Source organism: Dendrobates tinctorius, unplaced genomic scaffold, assembly GCF_039654945.1.
Source record: "Dendrobates tinctorius isolate UK_male_01 unplaced genomic scaffold, ASM3965494v1 ptg000081l, whole genome shotgun sequence".
NCBI classification, from domain to species: Eukaryota; Metazoa; Chordata; class Amphibia; order Anura; family Dendrobatidae; genus Dendrobates; species Dendrobates tinctorius.
The window spans coordinates 8755456-8771393 of record NW_027361749.1 but is presented as its reverse complement, the minus strand read 5'-3'; the positions used below and the strand labels follow the sequence as shown (position 1 = coordinate 8771393).

Below are 15938 nucleotides of genomic sequence, written 5' to 3'. Positions count from 1 at the left end.
CTGGCTCATATATATGCTGCCTTTGGATTGTGCAGCAAAAATTAAGTGACAGCGTCCCTGTAAAATCCCACATCCAGACACAGTGGATCTTCTGGAAAATACCGGGCCGGAGCCAGCGCCTGCCGGACCCTATCCACAGTACCGAATGGCCCGCTCTGCCCAGGCGTCAACATGCAACATCTACTGCACATGTACGATGGACGCAGGCCATATTTGCCACTAGGCACCACGGGTCCTGTACCTGGGGACGCAGGTCGCAGGGGGAGGCGCTTGGATAAAGTTTTAATATTTCTGAATCTCCCTCCCCAGACCCATGTTTGGAGGAGTGCCACATCCACGATACACATGAAGCTCTGAGCGCAGACACTGCTGGGGGCGCCCCCATCAACGTGCGGCAGTGACGCCACTGACGCACAATGAGGGTCTTCCTGCAGAAAAGTTGCAGCGTTTTATAGTACCAGCAAAATATGAGATTTCTAAGATCTCATTCACATGGTGTGTTTTTCTTGTGTTTTTTTTAACCGCACCATGTCAATTCGACCAACATTTTTGTTCAGGTTTTTTTTTTTCCACCCATTCTATTCAACGCATAAAAAAACACATAAAAAGGCATAAAATGTGCTCTTTCCCACCAACACTTTGTGATTTTCATGAGAAAAAAAAAACAACTGCAAAGAACATAGCCTAAAAAACTTTGCTTCAAATCTGCACCAAAAAAAACAATAATCAGAGGAGATTGTTAACTTGTATTATGGACCTGCAGAAAACGTGCAGAGATCACATTACCACAGCACTGTGACGAGGAAAAGAGGGAACTGCCGGCAAGGAACCGACAGGAGGAATTACCGAGGGCGTGATACCAGCACAGGAGGTCAGGCTGTAACGTGGTCACTGGGGGGAGGAGAGGGCAGGTCAGGCTGTAACGTGGTCACTGGGGGGGAGGAGAGGGCAGGTCAGGCTGTAACGTGGTCACTGGGGGGGAGGAGAGGGCAGGTCAGGCTGTAACGTGGTCACTGGGGGGAGGAGAGGGCAGGTCAGGCTGTAACGTGGTCACTGGGGGGAGGAGAGGGCAGGTCAGGCTGTAATGTGGTCACTGGGGGGAGGAGAGGGCAGGTCAGGCTGTAACGTGGTCACTGGGGGAGGAGAGGGCAGGTCAGGGTGTAATGTGGTCACTGGGGGGAGGAGAGGGCAGGTCAGGCTGTAACGTGGTCACTGGGGGGGAGGAGAGGGCAGGTCAGGCTGTAACGTGGTCACTGGGGGAGGAGAGGGCAGGTCAGGCTGTAACGTGGTCACTGGGGGGAGGAGAGGGCAGGTCAGGCTGTAACGTGGTCACTGGGGGGAGGAGAGGGCAGGTCAGGCTGTAATGTGGTCACTGGGGGGAGGAGAGGGCAGGTCAGGCTGTAACGTGGTCACTGGGGGGAGGAGAGGGCAGGTCAGGCTGTAACGTGGTCACTGGGGGGAGGAGAGGGCAGGTCAGGCTGTAACGTGGTCACTGGGGGAGGAGAGGGCAGGTCAGGCTGTAACGTGGTCACTGGGGGGAGGAGAGGGCAGGTCAGGCTGTAACGTGGTCACTGGGGGGGAGGAGAGGGCAGGTCAGGCTGTAACGTGGTCACTGGGGGGGAGGAGAGGGCAGGTCAGGCTGTAACGTGGTCACTGGGGGGGAGGAGAGGGCAGGTCAGGCTGTAACGTGGTCACTGGGGGGAGGAGAGGGCAGGTCAGGCTGTAACGTGGTCACTGGGGGGAGGAGAGGGCAGGTCAGGCTGTAATGTGGTCACTGGGGGGAGGAGAGGGCAGGTCAGGCTGTAACGTGGTCACTGGGGGAGGAGAGGGCAGGTCAGGGTGTAATGTGGTCACTGGGGGAGGAGAGGGCAGGTCAGGCTGTAACGTGGTCACTGGGGGGAGGAGAGGGCAGGTCAGGCTGTAACGTGGTCACTGGGGGAGGAGAGGGCAGGTCAGGCTGTAATGTGGTCACTGGGGGAGGAGAGGGCAGGTCAGGCTGTAACGTGGTCACTGGGGGAGGAGAGGGCAGGTCAGGGGTGTAACGTGGTCACTGGGGGAGGAGAGGGCAGGTCAGGCTGTAACGTGGTCACTGGGGGAGGAGAGGGCAGGTCAGGCTGTAACGTGGTCACTGGGGGAGGAGAGGGCAGGTCAGGCTGTAACGTGGTCACTGGGGGAGGAGAGGGCAGGTCAGGCTGTAACGTGGTCACTGGGGGAGGAGAGGGCAGGTCAGGCTGTAACGTGGTCACTGGGGGGAGGAGAGGGCAGGTCAGGCTGTAACGTGGTCACTGGGGGGAGGAGAGGGCAGGTCAGGCTGTAACGTGGTCACTGGGGGGAGGAGAGGGCAGGTCAGGCTGTAACGTGGTCACTGGGGGGAGGAGAGGGCAGGTCAGGCTGTAACGTGGTCACTGGGGGAGGAGAGGGCAGGTCAGGCTGTAACGTGGTCACTGGGGGAGGAGAGGGCAGGTCAGGCTGTAACGTGGTCACTGGGGGAGGAGAGGGCAGGTCAGGGGTGTAATGTGGTCACTGGGGGAGGAGAGGGCAGGTCAGGCTGTAACGTGGTCACTGGGGGAGGAGAGGGCAGGTCAGGCTGTAATGTGGTCACTGGGGGAGGAGAGGGCAGGTCAGGCTGTAACGTGGTCACTGGGGGAGGAGAGGGCAGGTCAGGCTGTAATGTGGTCACTGGGGGAGGAGAGGGCAGGTCAGGCTGTAACGTGGTCACTGGGGGAGGAGAGGGCAGGTCAGGCTGTAATGTGGTCACTGGGGGAGGAGAGGGCAGGTCAGGCTGTAATGTGGTCACTGGGGGAGGAGAGGGCAGGTCAGGCTGTAACGTGGTCACTGGGGGAGGAGAGGGCAGGTCAGGCTGTAATGTGGTCACTGGGGGAGGAGAGGGCAGGTCAGGCTGTAACGTGGTCACTGGGGGAGGAGAGGGCAGGTCAGGCTGTAATGTGGTCACTGGGGGAGGAGAGGGCAGGTCAGGCTGTAATGTGGTCACTGGGGGAGGAGAGGGCAGGTCAGGCTGTAACGTGGTCACTGGGGGAGGAGAGGGCAGGTCAGGCTGTAATGTGGTCACTGGGGGAGGAGAGGGCAGGTCAGGCTGTAACGTGGTCACTGGGGGAGGAGAGGGCAGGTCAGGCAGGGAGAGTCACAGGGCTGCTCTATGCGGAAGCTCAGTGTTATCTGCCGGAGCCGCAGGATGGCAGCCATCTCCACATACAGCAACCTGGTGGCGAAGCTGGTGATGACCGGTGACTCCAATGTGGGCAAGACGTGTATAGCGAGCCGGTACACAGACCACGCCATGCCCTCCTACCTCTCCACAGTGGGTGAGTGACTGTCCCTGCTGCAGGTGGAACCATTTCTGTTGTGAAGCTGCTACTCCTAGTATGCAAAAGGCTGAAAGGAAGTAGTAGCCACTGAAATAAAGAGCCCCAGGCCGTGTCCACAGGAGCTCAGGGCATGCTAGTACCGGAATTCCCAGCGGAAGAGTCTCAGACTGAGAGTTGTAGTTTCAGAAAACCTGGAGCCTGACCTGCTGTCTGGAAATGCTGGGCGTTGTAGTTTCACCACAGCTGGAGTGGACTGGAAGGACATACTAGGAGTTGTAGTTCCAAGGCATTTCTAAAGGCACAAGATGACTGCAACATGCCGGGAGGTTTTTTTTTTTTTTCTGCAATAGATGAAAAGCCGCGGCTGGGAGTTGGGCTGTGTGCACACGCTGCGGATTTTGCTGCGGTGTACAGTACAATGATTCCCTATGGGAATCAAAAACCGCAGTGCAGACGGTGCGGAATTTTCCGCACGGATTATCTGCGGTTTTCAATCCGCAGAAAGAATTGACATGTCAATTCTTTCTGCGGATTCTGCTGCGGTTTGCCATCTCCTCTATTGAGATGAAAAACCGCAGAGCAATCCGCAGGTAAAACCGCAGGTCTTTTGACCTGCGGTTTCACCTGCGGATTTTACAAAATCCGCGCGGATGAATCCGCACCTAATCCGCAGCGTGTGCACACAGCCTTGTAGTTTTAGCTGCGGTGTACAGTACCATTCAAATGAATGGAAAAAAAAAAACGCTGTGTAGACGGTGCGGATTTTTCTGCGCGGATTTGCTGCGGTTTTGAAACCGCAGAAAGAATTGACATGTCAATTCTTTCTGCGGAATTAGCAGCGGTTTCCCAGATGGTAAAACCGCAGGGGAAAACCGCAGGCTAATCCGCAGATAAACTGCAGGTCTTTTGACCTGCGGATTTATCTGCAGATTTTGCAAAATCTGCGCGGATGAATCCGCAGCGGATTCCGCAGCATGTGCACACAGCCTTAGGGTAGGTGCAGACGGCGTCAGTAAGGATACGTTCACACGTAGCGGAATTCCATTCACTGGAAAATCACATTTTAAATTCCCGCAATTTTCCTGCGGGAAAACTAGCGATTTGCAAGCGTAATTAGCTTGCAGAATGCTAGCGATCTGGAGCATCGCTTGGAGAACTGATTGACAGGTTGGTCACACTCGTCAAACAGTGTTAGACTAGTGTAACCAACTTTTTACTACTGAGGCTGCCTATGCGGCATCAGTAGTAAAAGATAGGATGTAAAAAAAATTAAAAACAATTGTTACTCTCACCTCTCGGCATCCCGCGCAGCCTTCCCGCCTCTCTCCACGCTCCCAGCATCTTCCGGTCCCAGTAATTCTTTGCGCGAATGACTGTGAGACGTCGCGCTCCCACGACGTCATCGCGATCATTCTCACAAAGGATTACTGGGGCCAGAAGATGCCGGGAGCGTGGAGAGAGGCGGGAAGGCTGCGCGGGATGCCGAGAGGTGAGAGTAACAATATTTTTTATTTTAATTCTATTTTTTACAGGGATATGGTACCCACAGCCCGAAGGACAGTCTCTCCTCCGGACCGTGGGTCCCATCCGCAATTGTTCTGCTTACTTTACGCATGGTGTGCACAGCCACATGCGGAAAGTAAGCAGAACAATGCATTCCTATGTGGGCAGAATCGCCGTGATTCCGCAAATTTAATGCGCATGCTGCGATTCCGTCGCGGGAAAATCCGCAGCATTAGCACAGCATTGCGGAATCCCATAGGATTGCATGGGATGCTGTTTTTTTGCGTTTTCGCGGCAAAATCGCGCTTTTAAAATCACCGCGAAAACTAAAAAAAACGCTACAAGTGAACCCAGCCTAATTGTCAGCGCTTTGGATGCTGCAAATGCCCGCTAGGTCCAAAGCACTGCCGTTTATAGAGTGTAGGTGATTCCGCATGTAATCACTGAACCCGTGCACCGTGTCCAATACATTGTACAGGTGACAGTTATCTTGCGTCTCCACAAGATAAAAAGACATGCCACGTTCTGTGTACGCGTAGTGGGCATGGGATTTCTAGGAATCCCATCCACTGTACTGTAACATCTGGACTCTGCGGGGTGGAAGCCGTACACAGTGTCCAACCCGCAACGTTTACTGATCGTCTGCACATACCCTTAAGGGGATGTGCACACATTCATTCCAGTGGGGCGAGCCCAGCAAGATTTTCAAGAGGAAGACACTTCAAGAAATGCCCCCCCCCCCCCAACCACCATCAGTGCTTTATTTTTGCATTTTTATTCTTTGTTAGTTTGTATTTCCTGAGCACCTTTTTCACTGATGGCTTCTTTTTTTATATATATATATAGTTTTTGCAGAATTTTTGTGGTGTCTTCTTTTTTTTTTTTGTTGTTTTTTTAAACTCCATTTAACAAACAAACCGCTGGCTGATTTTGAAGGCAAAATTGTGCATTTATAATTTGATGCTGATGTAAAGTATAGCGCGTGTTTTGAGCTGAAAACATCAGAAGAAAGGTCAAAACCCTTGGCTTCTTTGGAAACCTGAAGCGGTTAAAAGACGCTAAAAAAAGTAACATGAACAGCGAGTCATTTTACATAAAAATACGGTACACGTGTTCCATCTTGCGAGCATTTACTCTTTTTCAGGCAAGTATTGCAGTGGACCCGCCTGTAAAAAAGAAAAAAAACATCGTGTGCACACACATACTACGGCCACCAGCATTTTTTCGTTGTTCTGTTATAGTTTTTCCGGGGGGTTTTGTGACATAATTTATTTATTTTTTTTATCGCTTTTTTTTCCAGTTCAAAAATAAGACACAATGTGAAGAGAATACAATGGTATGTGCACACTGAGCCTACGTTTTTGGAGCAGAAAACGTGAACATAACGTTGTCTAGAAAAAATTTTTTACAAGGCCACATGCAGAATTACATGGGGCTTAATGGGCAAGGTTTAAAAAAAAAAAAAAAAATTGGACCGTACTTGCCTCTCCGATGCTCCATGTCATTCTCTTTTTACCGGGTTGCGCCAGTGACATCACTTTTAAACGTGATGAGAAACTCGCATCAATGGCACTCGGGACCGGAGTGTGCTGCTGCATGTATTTCTATGCAGCCGCACACTCCGGTCCGAGTGCCGGCAGCATTGATGCTCGAGTTTCTTGCATCACTATCACAGAGTAGCCAAAAATAAAGTATAGTCACAAAGTGACGTTGGACAATCTGTGTTATGGCAGGACAGAAGTCCTGTAAAAGCTATCACTGTTGTACAGCTGAAACCACCGATACAGATAAATGCAAACTAGAACAATAGCACGCACAGCCTTCCCCAACCTACATATTCCCACCTTTGTCAAGAGTTTACCAAGGTATCTACATTACATCCACAAAAGGACCATAGATCCCTGATGTGCGTTTTCCCAGTGTTTACATTGCCCACACCCTTTGCTTCATCGTAGATGGTTTTACTTTTGATTTTGCGACAGCTGAAAGCCATGTGTTAGAAGCCGACCCTCCCACTAATCTTATGACTTAAAGGGAATCAGTCACCCTTTTTTTGGCGTATGAGCTGCCAGCACTGACATCAGGGGCTTACAGTTGTGGCCAAAAGTATTGACACCCCTGCAATTCTGTCAGATAATACTCAGTTTCTTCCTGAAAATGATTGCAAACACAAATTCTTTGGTATTATTAACTTCATTTAATTTGTCTTAAATGAAAAAACACAAAAAGAATTGTCCTAAAGCCAAATTGGATATAATTCCACACCAAACATAAAAAAGAGGGTGGACAAAAGTATTGGCACTGTTCGAAAAATCATGTGATGCTTCTCTAATTTGTGCAATTAACAGCACCTGTAACTTACCTGTGGCACCTAACAGGTGTTGGCAATAACTAAATCACACTTGCAGCCAGTTGACATGGATTAAAGTTGACTCAACCTCTGTCCTGTGTCCTTGTGTGTACCACATTGAGCATGGAGAAAAGAAAGAAGACCAAAGAACTGTCTGAGGACCTGAGAAACCAAATTGTGAGGAAGCATGAGCAATATCAAGGCTACAAGTCCATATCCAAAGACCTGAATGTTCCTGTGTCTACCGTGCGCAGTGTCATCAAGAAGTTTAAAGCCCATGGCACTGTGGCTAACCTCCCTAGATGTGGACGGAAAAGAAAAATTGACAAGAGATTTCAACGCAAGATTTGGCGGATGTTGGATAAAGAACCTCGACTAACATCCAAACAAGTTCAAGCTGCCCTGCAGTCCGAGGGTACAACAGTGTCAACCCGTACTATCCGTCGGCGTCTGAATGAAAAGAAACTGTATGGTAGGAGACCCAGGAAGACCCCACTTCTTACCCCGAGACATAAAAAAGCCAGGCTGGAGTTTGCCAAAACTTACCTGAAAAAGCCTAAAACGTTTTGAAAGAATGTTCTCTGGTCAGATGAGACAAAAGTAGAGCTTTTTGGGCAAAGGCATCAACATAAAGTTTACAGGAGAAAAAAAGAGGCATTCAAAGAAAAGAACATGGTCCCTACAATCAAACATGGCGGAGATTCCCTGATGTTTTGGGGTTGCTTTGCTGCCTCTGGCACTGGACTGCTTGACCGTGTGTATGGCATTATGAAGTCAGAAGACTACCAACAAATTTTGCAGCATAATGTAGGGCCCAGTGGGAGAAAGCTGGACAATGACCCAAAACACACTTCAAAAAGCACTAGAAAATGGTTTGAGAGAAAGCACTGGAGACTTCTAAGGTGGCCAGCAATGAGTCCAGACCTGAATCCTATAGAACACCTGTGGAGAGATCTAAAAATGGCAGTTTGGAGAAGGCACCCTTCTAATATCAGGGACCTGGAGCAGTTTGCCAAAGAAGAATGGTCTAAAATTCCAGCAGAGCATTGTAAGAAACTCATTGATGGTTACCGGAAGCGGTTGGTCGCAGTTATTTTGGCTAAAGGTTGTGCAACCAAGTATTAGGCTGAGGGTGCCAATACTTTTGTCTGGCCCATTTTTGGAGTTTTGTGTGAAATGATCAATGTTTTGCTTTTTGCTTCATTCAATTTTGTGTTTTTTCATTTAGGACAAATTAAATGAAGATAATAATACCAAAGAATTTGTGTTAACACTCAGTTTCTTGCAGAAAATGATTGCAATCTGACAGAATTGCAGGGGTGTCAATACTTTTGGCCACAACTGTATCTACAGCATTCGGTAATGCTGTAGATAAGCCCCCGATGTAACCTGAAAGATAAGAAAAAGAGTTAGATTATACTCACCGGAGGGGGCATTCCAGTCCGATGGGGGTCGCGGTCCGGTCCGGTGCCTCCCATCTTCACACGATGCCGTCCTCTTCTTCCCTTCCTGTCGTGGCTCCGGTGCACTGCTCTGCCCGGTTGAGGGCAGAGCAGAATACTGCGGTGCGCAGGCGCCGGACCTCTCCCGACGCCTGCACACTGCATGACTCTGCTCTGCCCTCAACCGGGCAGAGCAGTGCACCGGAGCCACGACAGGAAGGGAAGAAGAGGACGGCATCGTGTGAAGATGGGAGGCACCGGACCGGACCGCGACTCCCATCGGACTGGAATGCCCCCTCCGGTGAGTATAATCTAACTCTTTTTCTTATCTTTCAGGTTACATCGGGGGGCTTATCTACAGCATTACCGAATGCTGTAGATAAGCCCCTGATGTCAATGCCGGCAGCTCATACTCCAAAAAAAGGGTGACAGATTCCCTTTAATCCAAAACTGCTTTATTTTGCCACATTGTGTACTGACCAGACTATTTATGTCATGGAAGCGAGTTCATTGTTAAAATTGTCTCAGCATTCAAAAGAACTGCTAGATCTGCAGCAGACAAAGCAGTGATTTTTTTTCAAAACTGCAGCAAGCAGCCCAGTAAGTGACACATTGCTAGAATCAGAGTCTGTGCCCCTACATATTGCTTCGCTCCGATTAAGCGGCAAAAACCTAGTGATTCCCTTTAATTCCACTAATAAACACATAAACATCATCAGTAAAGGTAATATGTCTTTTTTATGGAGTTTGATGTGCTGATTCCAAAAATATGCTGTTTTGCTCTATCACATAATGTTTTCTGAGAGAGAAGTATTTTTGTTGTTACGTTATTTCTGCATTTTCAGTGTATGTGGCTCTTCCTTTGTTATTCTCATTTCTTTGCTTGTCTTAATTGTGAATTTTCTTACAGGGACAACATCAGTAAATCTTTTAGTGAGTTTTATGGGAAGGAGCGTTGACAGTGCAGTCAACCAATGACTGCTTCTCGGAAAGTCACATGTTATGGGGAGGAGCTAACTACTATGAGGCAGTGAGATTTGAGTCAGTCAGAAAAGGATGGTGATGGCAGCAAGGACTGGCATGTGAGACTCTGACAGGAGACAGGTCTCTACAGGGATCTGAGCCCAGCCACAAGGAGATAGAATGGAAGGCAGCGGACAGCCGCCATTGTGAGAGGATTTTCACTGCATTTCTGGGAGGGCAAGTCGCCTCTGAGGGAAGAAAACAGCTCAGCCACTGAGGTGTAAAGGCCCCGTCACACATAGCGACTCACCAGCGATCCCGACAACAATATCAACATGTCCGAATCGCTAGGTGATCGCTGGTGAGCTGTCACACAGACAGCTTCACCAGCGATTAGCACAGCGACGCCGCGCGTGCGGCAATGCTGTGTTCAGCGCTGATTCATGTCAAAAATAGAATTAAAATAAAAAATATTGTTATTCTCACCTTCCGACGTCCCGCGCAGCATTCCCGCCTCTCTCCACGCTCTGGTCCCAGTAATCCTTTGCGAGAATTACCGTGATGATGTCCGTTCTCGCTGGATCGCGAAGTCTCATGGTCATTCTTGCAAAGGATCACTGGGACCGGAGCGTGGAGAGAGGCAGGAATGCTGCGCGGGACGTCGGAAGGTGAGAATAGTAATATTTTTTTTTTTATTTTTTTTTATTTTATCGCTGATCGCTCGTCCTCCCGCCTGTCACACACAGCGATGCGTGCTGGCCAGCGGGAGATCAGCGACGAAAGAAATGTCCAGAGGTTTCCAAGAGCGATCAGCGATACCGGCAGGGGGGCCGCTTGCTGATCGCTGTCACACATAGCGATCTCGCTTGTGAGATCGCTGTTGTGTCACAAAACTTGTGACTCAGCAGCGATCTCGCTAGCGAGATCGCTATGTGTGACGGGGCCTTTACTGAGTGAGGGTCTCCACAGAGAGAGAACCTGAAAGCAGCCAATATCACACTGAGAGACTGCCTGTCTGCAAATGTTCATCTGTAAGGAATAGGCTGAGCCATTTACCTTACAACCGTATATAGTTATCTACCAGATTACCTCCAGTAACATCAGCTCTAAATACAAGCGGCCTCTGTCATCTCTGGGGAAATATCTACATATAGTCGGTCAGCTCATCGCTTTTTTTTTTTAGTTTGTCCCCACCATTGAACTGAACTTACTCTACTGTTTGATCTGATTTAAAGGAGAAAAATGCCCCAACAGTGTATCAATCATCCGAACAGATTCCGCTATGTGTGTGGTTCTTTTACACCCAAAAGGCCAAGTACGTTCAGTCACTCATGATATTAAAAAGATGTACAAGTTAAGTGTCCACTTGGTGATCAAGACAAAAGCTGGGCCCTTCATGTGATATGCTCAAGTTGTTCAAATGGTCTTCGTGACTGGTGGAATATGAGCACAGTGGCTATGGCATTTGCTGTTCCCATGATTTGGAGAGAACCCAAAAATCATAGTGATGAGTGCTACTTCTGTTTTGTCAAACTGAATGTCTTTTCTACAAAGAACAAAAATAAAGTAGAACATGAAGACTATGGAGCTGAAGCTACTGGCGAAGACATGGAGACCTCAAGTCAAGATGACTATGTACCTGATGGAGCAGCCAGAACGCTTTACTCAACAAAATGATCTCATCAGAAACCTGAACTTCTTGCATCTAGGTTGAAACAGAAGAATCTTCTTCATGATGAAGTCCAAGTGTGTTATTACCAAAACAGAAGTAACACTTTAACACAATTTTTCACAGTTGATGGACCAATGGTGCACTGTAACAATGTGAATGGCCTCTTTCAAAAACTGAATCGAGTATTTTGTTGCAGATTGGCAATTGTTTATTGACTGAAGTTTGAAAGCAGTGTTGCTTCCCAATGGAAATATGAAACCATCAATCCCTATTGCTCACTCATGTCATCTAAAGGAAAGTTATGAAAATCTTTCATTTGTTTTGGATGCTATACAATATATGCATCATCAATGGAATATCTGGAGATTTGAAAGAGATTGGTCTGCTAATGGGAATGCAAGGAGGCTTCACAAAATATTGTTGCTTCTTGCGTTTATGGGACAGAAGAAATACACTAGAGCATTATGTTCGTTGTGATTGGGGACAGAGAATCCTCTATGCTCTAGGTAAAGACAATGTTCAGCATAATCCTTTAGTTGCTCCAACAAAAATCTTTCTTCCACCACTACATATGAAGTGAGGATTAACAACTTTGTGAAAGCCATGGCAAAGACAAATTCACAAGGGTTCCAGAACATTTCACAGAAATTCTCCAGCATTTCACCAGCAAAATTGAAGGAAGGGGTATTTGTTGGTCCTCAGATCAGAGAGCTTATGAAAAATGATGTGTTTGAAGGAACTCTAAATGATAAGGAATTGAGATCTTGGAAAAGCTTCCAGTGGATCTGTGAAAACTTCTTAGGAAAACAAAAATCTCCAGAATATGTTGAAGGTGTTGAGGAACTGCTAAATGCATACCAGTGTCTTGGATGTCGCATGGCTCTGAAAATGCACTTTTTGCATTCACATTTAGATTTCTTGCCTCAAAATCTTGGGGATGTAAGAGATGAACAAGGCGAGCGGTTTCACCAGGACATTAAAGTAATGGAACCACCGCTACCAGTGTTTTTGGAATTACTCAATGATGGCAGATTACTGTTCGATGTTATATAGGGACAACCCTGAAAAATCAACGACCGTCTAATGTCAAGCACTTCTAATTTCTGCTCATATTTTGGTTTCTATTTTGCCTGTGAAATTATTTTGGTTCAATAAAAACTGTTTTTTGTAAGGTGAAGTATTTTTTTCTGAAATGCCGAATACTGTTTTCTTAATGTCGCCAGTAGTATATTTCCTATACCTTATAATAATGATGCTGCTTCATGGAAACTATACGTGCTACAGAAAAACTATATACATTTTTGAACTAAGGACATAAGATGATTCAGAAAAGTACAAAGTCACCTGCGATGATTACAAAAAGGTTTTTTGTAGACCAGTGAATTCTCGAGAAACCAAAAATTCATATTTTGTTCTGGCTTCATCAGTGGTGTGAGCGGTGTCCATATCCTCTGCGCTGCCCCCGGTCCAGGACTGTATAATGAATTGTAGATTTGTATGCGGCTGCTGTACATGTAACAATAGGGCAACATGTCTGATGTATCTACATCTTAGGATCATGTCCAGGACTGGCCAGAACAGTGCAGGATTATCCTGTTACTTGGTCAGTACTGGGATCTTGTATTGTTTCTGGAGGCGTTCGGCTGTTCCAGCCCTATGCTAGGAATCATAATGTCATTAGATGCAGGGTGGGCCCAAGCTGTCACTTGCTTGAGGCCAGAACTGCAGTATTCTTACATGATTCAGGTCAGACTAGTTACATAAATGCTGTTGTTAACTTCTGTAAAATTCCAAGCTGGCATGAAGAACAACATTTCCATTAGAACTAATCAGTCAGCATGGAAATAGTGACATGCTCCATTCTAACAGTCTATTTTTAAACTGGAATCATGTTTTCCAGAAATACTGTGTTCTCTTCTGAAAGGGGTTGTACAGTATTAGAAAACAATATTGCTGGCTTCTTCCAAAAACATTGCCACATTTCTCCCCAGGTTGTGTGTGGTATTGCAGGTCAGCATCATTCACTATAGATGAGCTGCATTACCAATTGCTAACCGTTAACAGCAGTACTGCCAGTAACGATGTGTCATGGCTGTACATGACCACTGCAGCTAATCATTGTCCTTGGTGGCCACACACTGTTTATTGGCATTATCGCTCAGCAATAATAATAAGTACTGCATGTGGCTGCCGATCTCACTCAGTGGCTGCAGTGGTCACTGGCGACTTGTGAAGAAAGACCGACAGGAGACTGGTGGATTGGCAGGTAAAAGAAGAGGGTTTTGTTCATTTTAGATTTTTTGCTCAACACTTTTACAGCACTTTTGAGGCTGTGTGCCCAGGTGCAGATTTTTAGCGTTTTAAGGCTACTTTCACACTTGCGGTTTTTTGCGCTGCGTGCGCAGTGCAAACGCACATAAACGCATTATGCGTTTTTAATGCGTTTTCTTGTTTTTTGCGCATGGTTTTTACAAAAAAAGCATACGTTTTTAAACGCTGACGTGCGCATGACTATGCGCACGTCAGCGCTCCCATAGACTTTAATGTGTTTTTGGGTGAATTCCGTGCGCATACGTTTTTTTTGAGACAGGTCGGACGCACAAAAAATGCAACAGGTTGCATTTTGTGCGCCCGGGCGCACAATACAAAAAAATGCATGCGCATACAAACGCGTACAAACGCATGACAATGCGCACCTATGTTAAATAGGGGGGGAAACGCATGCACATAAAATGCAGCGCAAAAAAGCAAGTGTGAAAGCAGCCTTACCGCGTTTTTTCACAGTGACAACGCTAAAAATCCGCAACCCATTGAATTAAATGGCATTCCGCACATGCTGTGCTAATGCTGCGTATTTTTCTGCGGCGGAATCGCATCGCGGAAAAATACGCAGCATGCTCATTCTTTTTGCGTAATCATGGGAATTCCGCACACATAGGAATGCATTGTTCCACTTACTTTTTGCATGTGGCTATGCCCAACATGCGCAAAGTAAGCGGAAAATGTGCGGAAGGTACACAGGGTCTGGAGGAGAGGAGACTCTCCTCCAGGCCCTGGGTACCATATCCCTGTTAAAAAAAAAAATAAATTGTGATATTCTCACTTTCCGGCGTCCCCTGCAGCGTTTCCAGGCCTCAGTGGAAGTCCCGTTCCCAGTGATGCCTTGCGACAATGACCTGTGATGACATAGAGGTCTCGTGAGATGCTTCGTCATCTGGGGTCATTGTCGCAAGGCATCGCGAGGATCGGGAACGCTGCGAGGGCTGCTGGAAGGTGAGAATATCACAATTTTTTTTTAATTATTATTAACATTGTCTTTTTACTACTGATGCTGCATAGGCAGCCTCAGTAGTAAAAAGTTGGTCACACTTGTCAAACGCTATGTTGGATAAATGTGACCAACCTGTCAATCAGTTTTCCAAGCGATGCTTCAGATCGCTTGGAAAACGCAAGCATTCTGCAAGCTAATTACGCTTGCAAAACGCTAGTTTTTAGCGGGAATTCCGCATGCATATTTCCCGCAGCAGGAAGTTGCGGAAATTTCCGCGGCAGTTCCGCACATGTGCACATAGCCTTAGGGTAGCTTGTCATCAGGATTTTATGTATCACACTAATGGCATATATGTAAACGTGCTTTAATGCTGATTAAATCTTATCTTAAATCTTTACCTTTCTTGTAGAAATCCGTTTTGAACTTTGAGAGATATCCATAATTGAAATTGTATGCAAATGACTGCAAGTGTTGCAGGGCAATGCACTTGAAGCTTTCTTGTTTTCCCTCCCTATTCCCTGCCCTCCCACTTACCTTTCTCTGATTCACAGACTATAGATTCACACAGAGGATTTTTTTTACATGGCTTTTGTTGTGGATCTGCTTCAAATACTCCATAACGGGATACATTTCTCAATTTGCAATTTACAAGTAGGACGGTGAATATAAATAAGAGGCACAATAAGCAATTCTGGTTAAGGAATCGCGGCCCGCAAAGAAAGAAATTGCTAAGAAAATGTCCATACAACACAAACTAAGGCCCCAATCACACGTCCATTCTTTGCTCACCTGTTCTATCAGTTTTTTATATGGATTTAACACATATTCTATAGCCAAATTCACACATCCTTTTATTTGGCCGAACAATAGTCCACAGTAAAAGTGGTGTCATGATTCACTTTGATCATATCCAGTTCACATGTTAGGGAATGAATGGGTCCAGGATGTAACAGATAACATACAGATGCTATCCCTGCGGCACTCGCCCGAAAACAAAAGGAAAATGGCTTTAAAAAGAAAAAAAGCCTGTCTTTATGACCAAACTTATGCATACAAGGAAACAGGTTAAACTTGTCGGGAGATGTTTGCATTCCACTAATACCTTAAAGTCGAGACAGACGGCCGAAAGAGACTTCTTTATTTTGAGAGTCTTAAAAAGTGTAATTGAGCTCTTCAGATGGAAAAGGGTGTTATCAACCATGGAATATGTTTTAGGTATTTTGTGTGGCTAAGGTAGGACTTGGGTTTTTTCCTAGCAAATAAAGGGATATGCCTTTATCCCCCCAAATAACAAAAAGAAAACTCACTTTGTACAATAAGCCCTGAGCCCAATTCGTCATTTGTATTTTTTTAAAGTCACTTTTCTTTTTTTTTTTTTTTGTCTTGTGGCATTCATAGACTGTTTTTTGTG

General features: G+C 46.7%; 1 protein-coding gene across 1 annotated transcript in view; it reads left to right on the top strand.

Annotated features, from left to right (window-relative positions):
- The first annotated feature begins 3079 nt into the window (after nucleotides 1-3079).
- The window catches only part of LOC141096873 (ras-related protein Rab-10-like), a 117343-nt gene continuing 104484 nt past the window's right edge, over nucleotides 3080-15938 (top strand). The window contains exon 1 of the mRNA XM_073583732.1: nucleotides 3080-3323. Within this exon, the coding sequence (XP_073439833.1) occupies nucleotides 3158-3323 (166 nt within the window). The 5' untranslated portion in view covers nucleotides 3080-3157. The remainder of the gene's footprint in view (nucleotides 3324-15938) is intronic.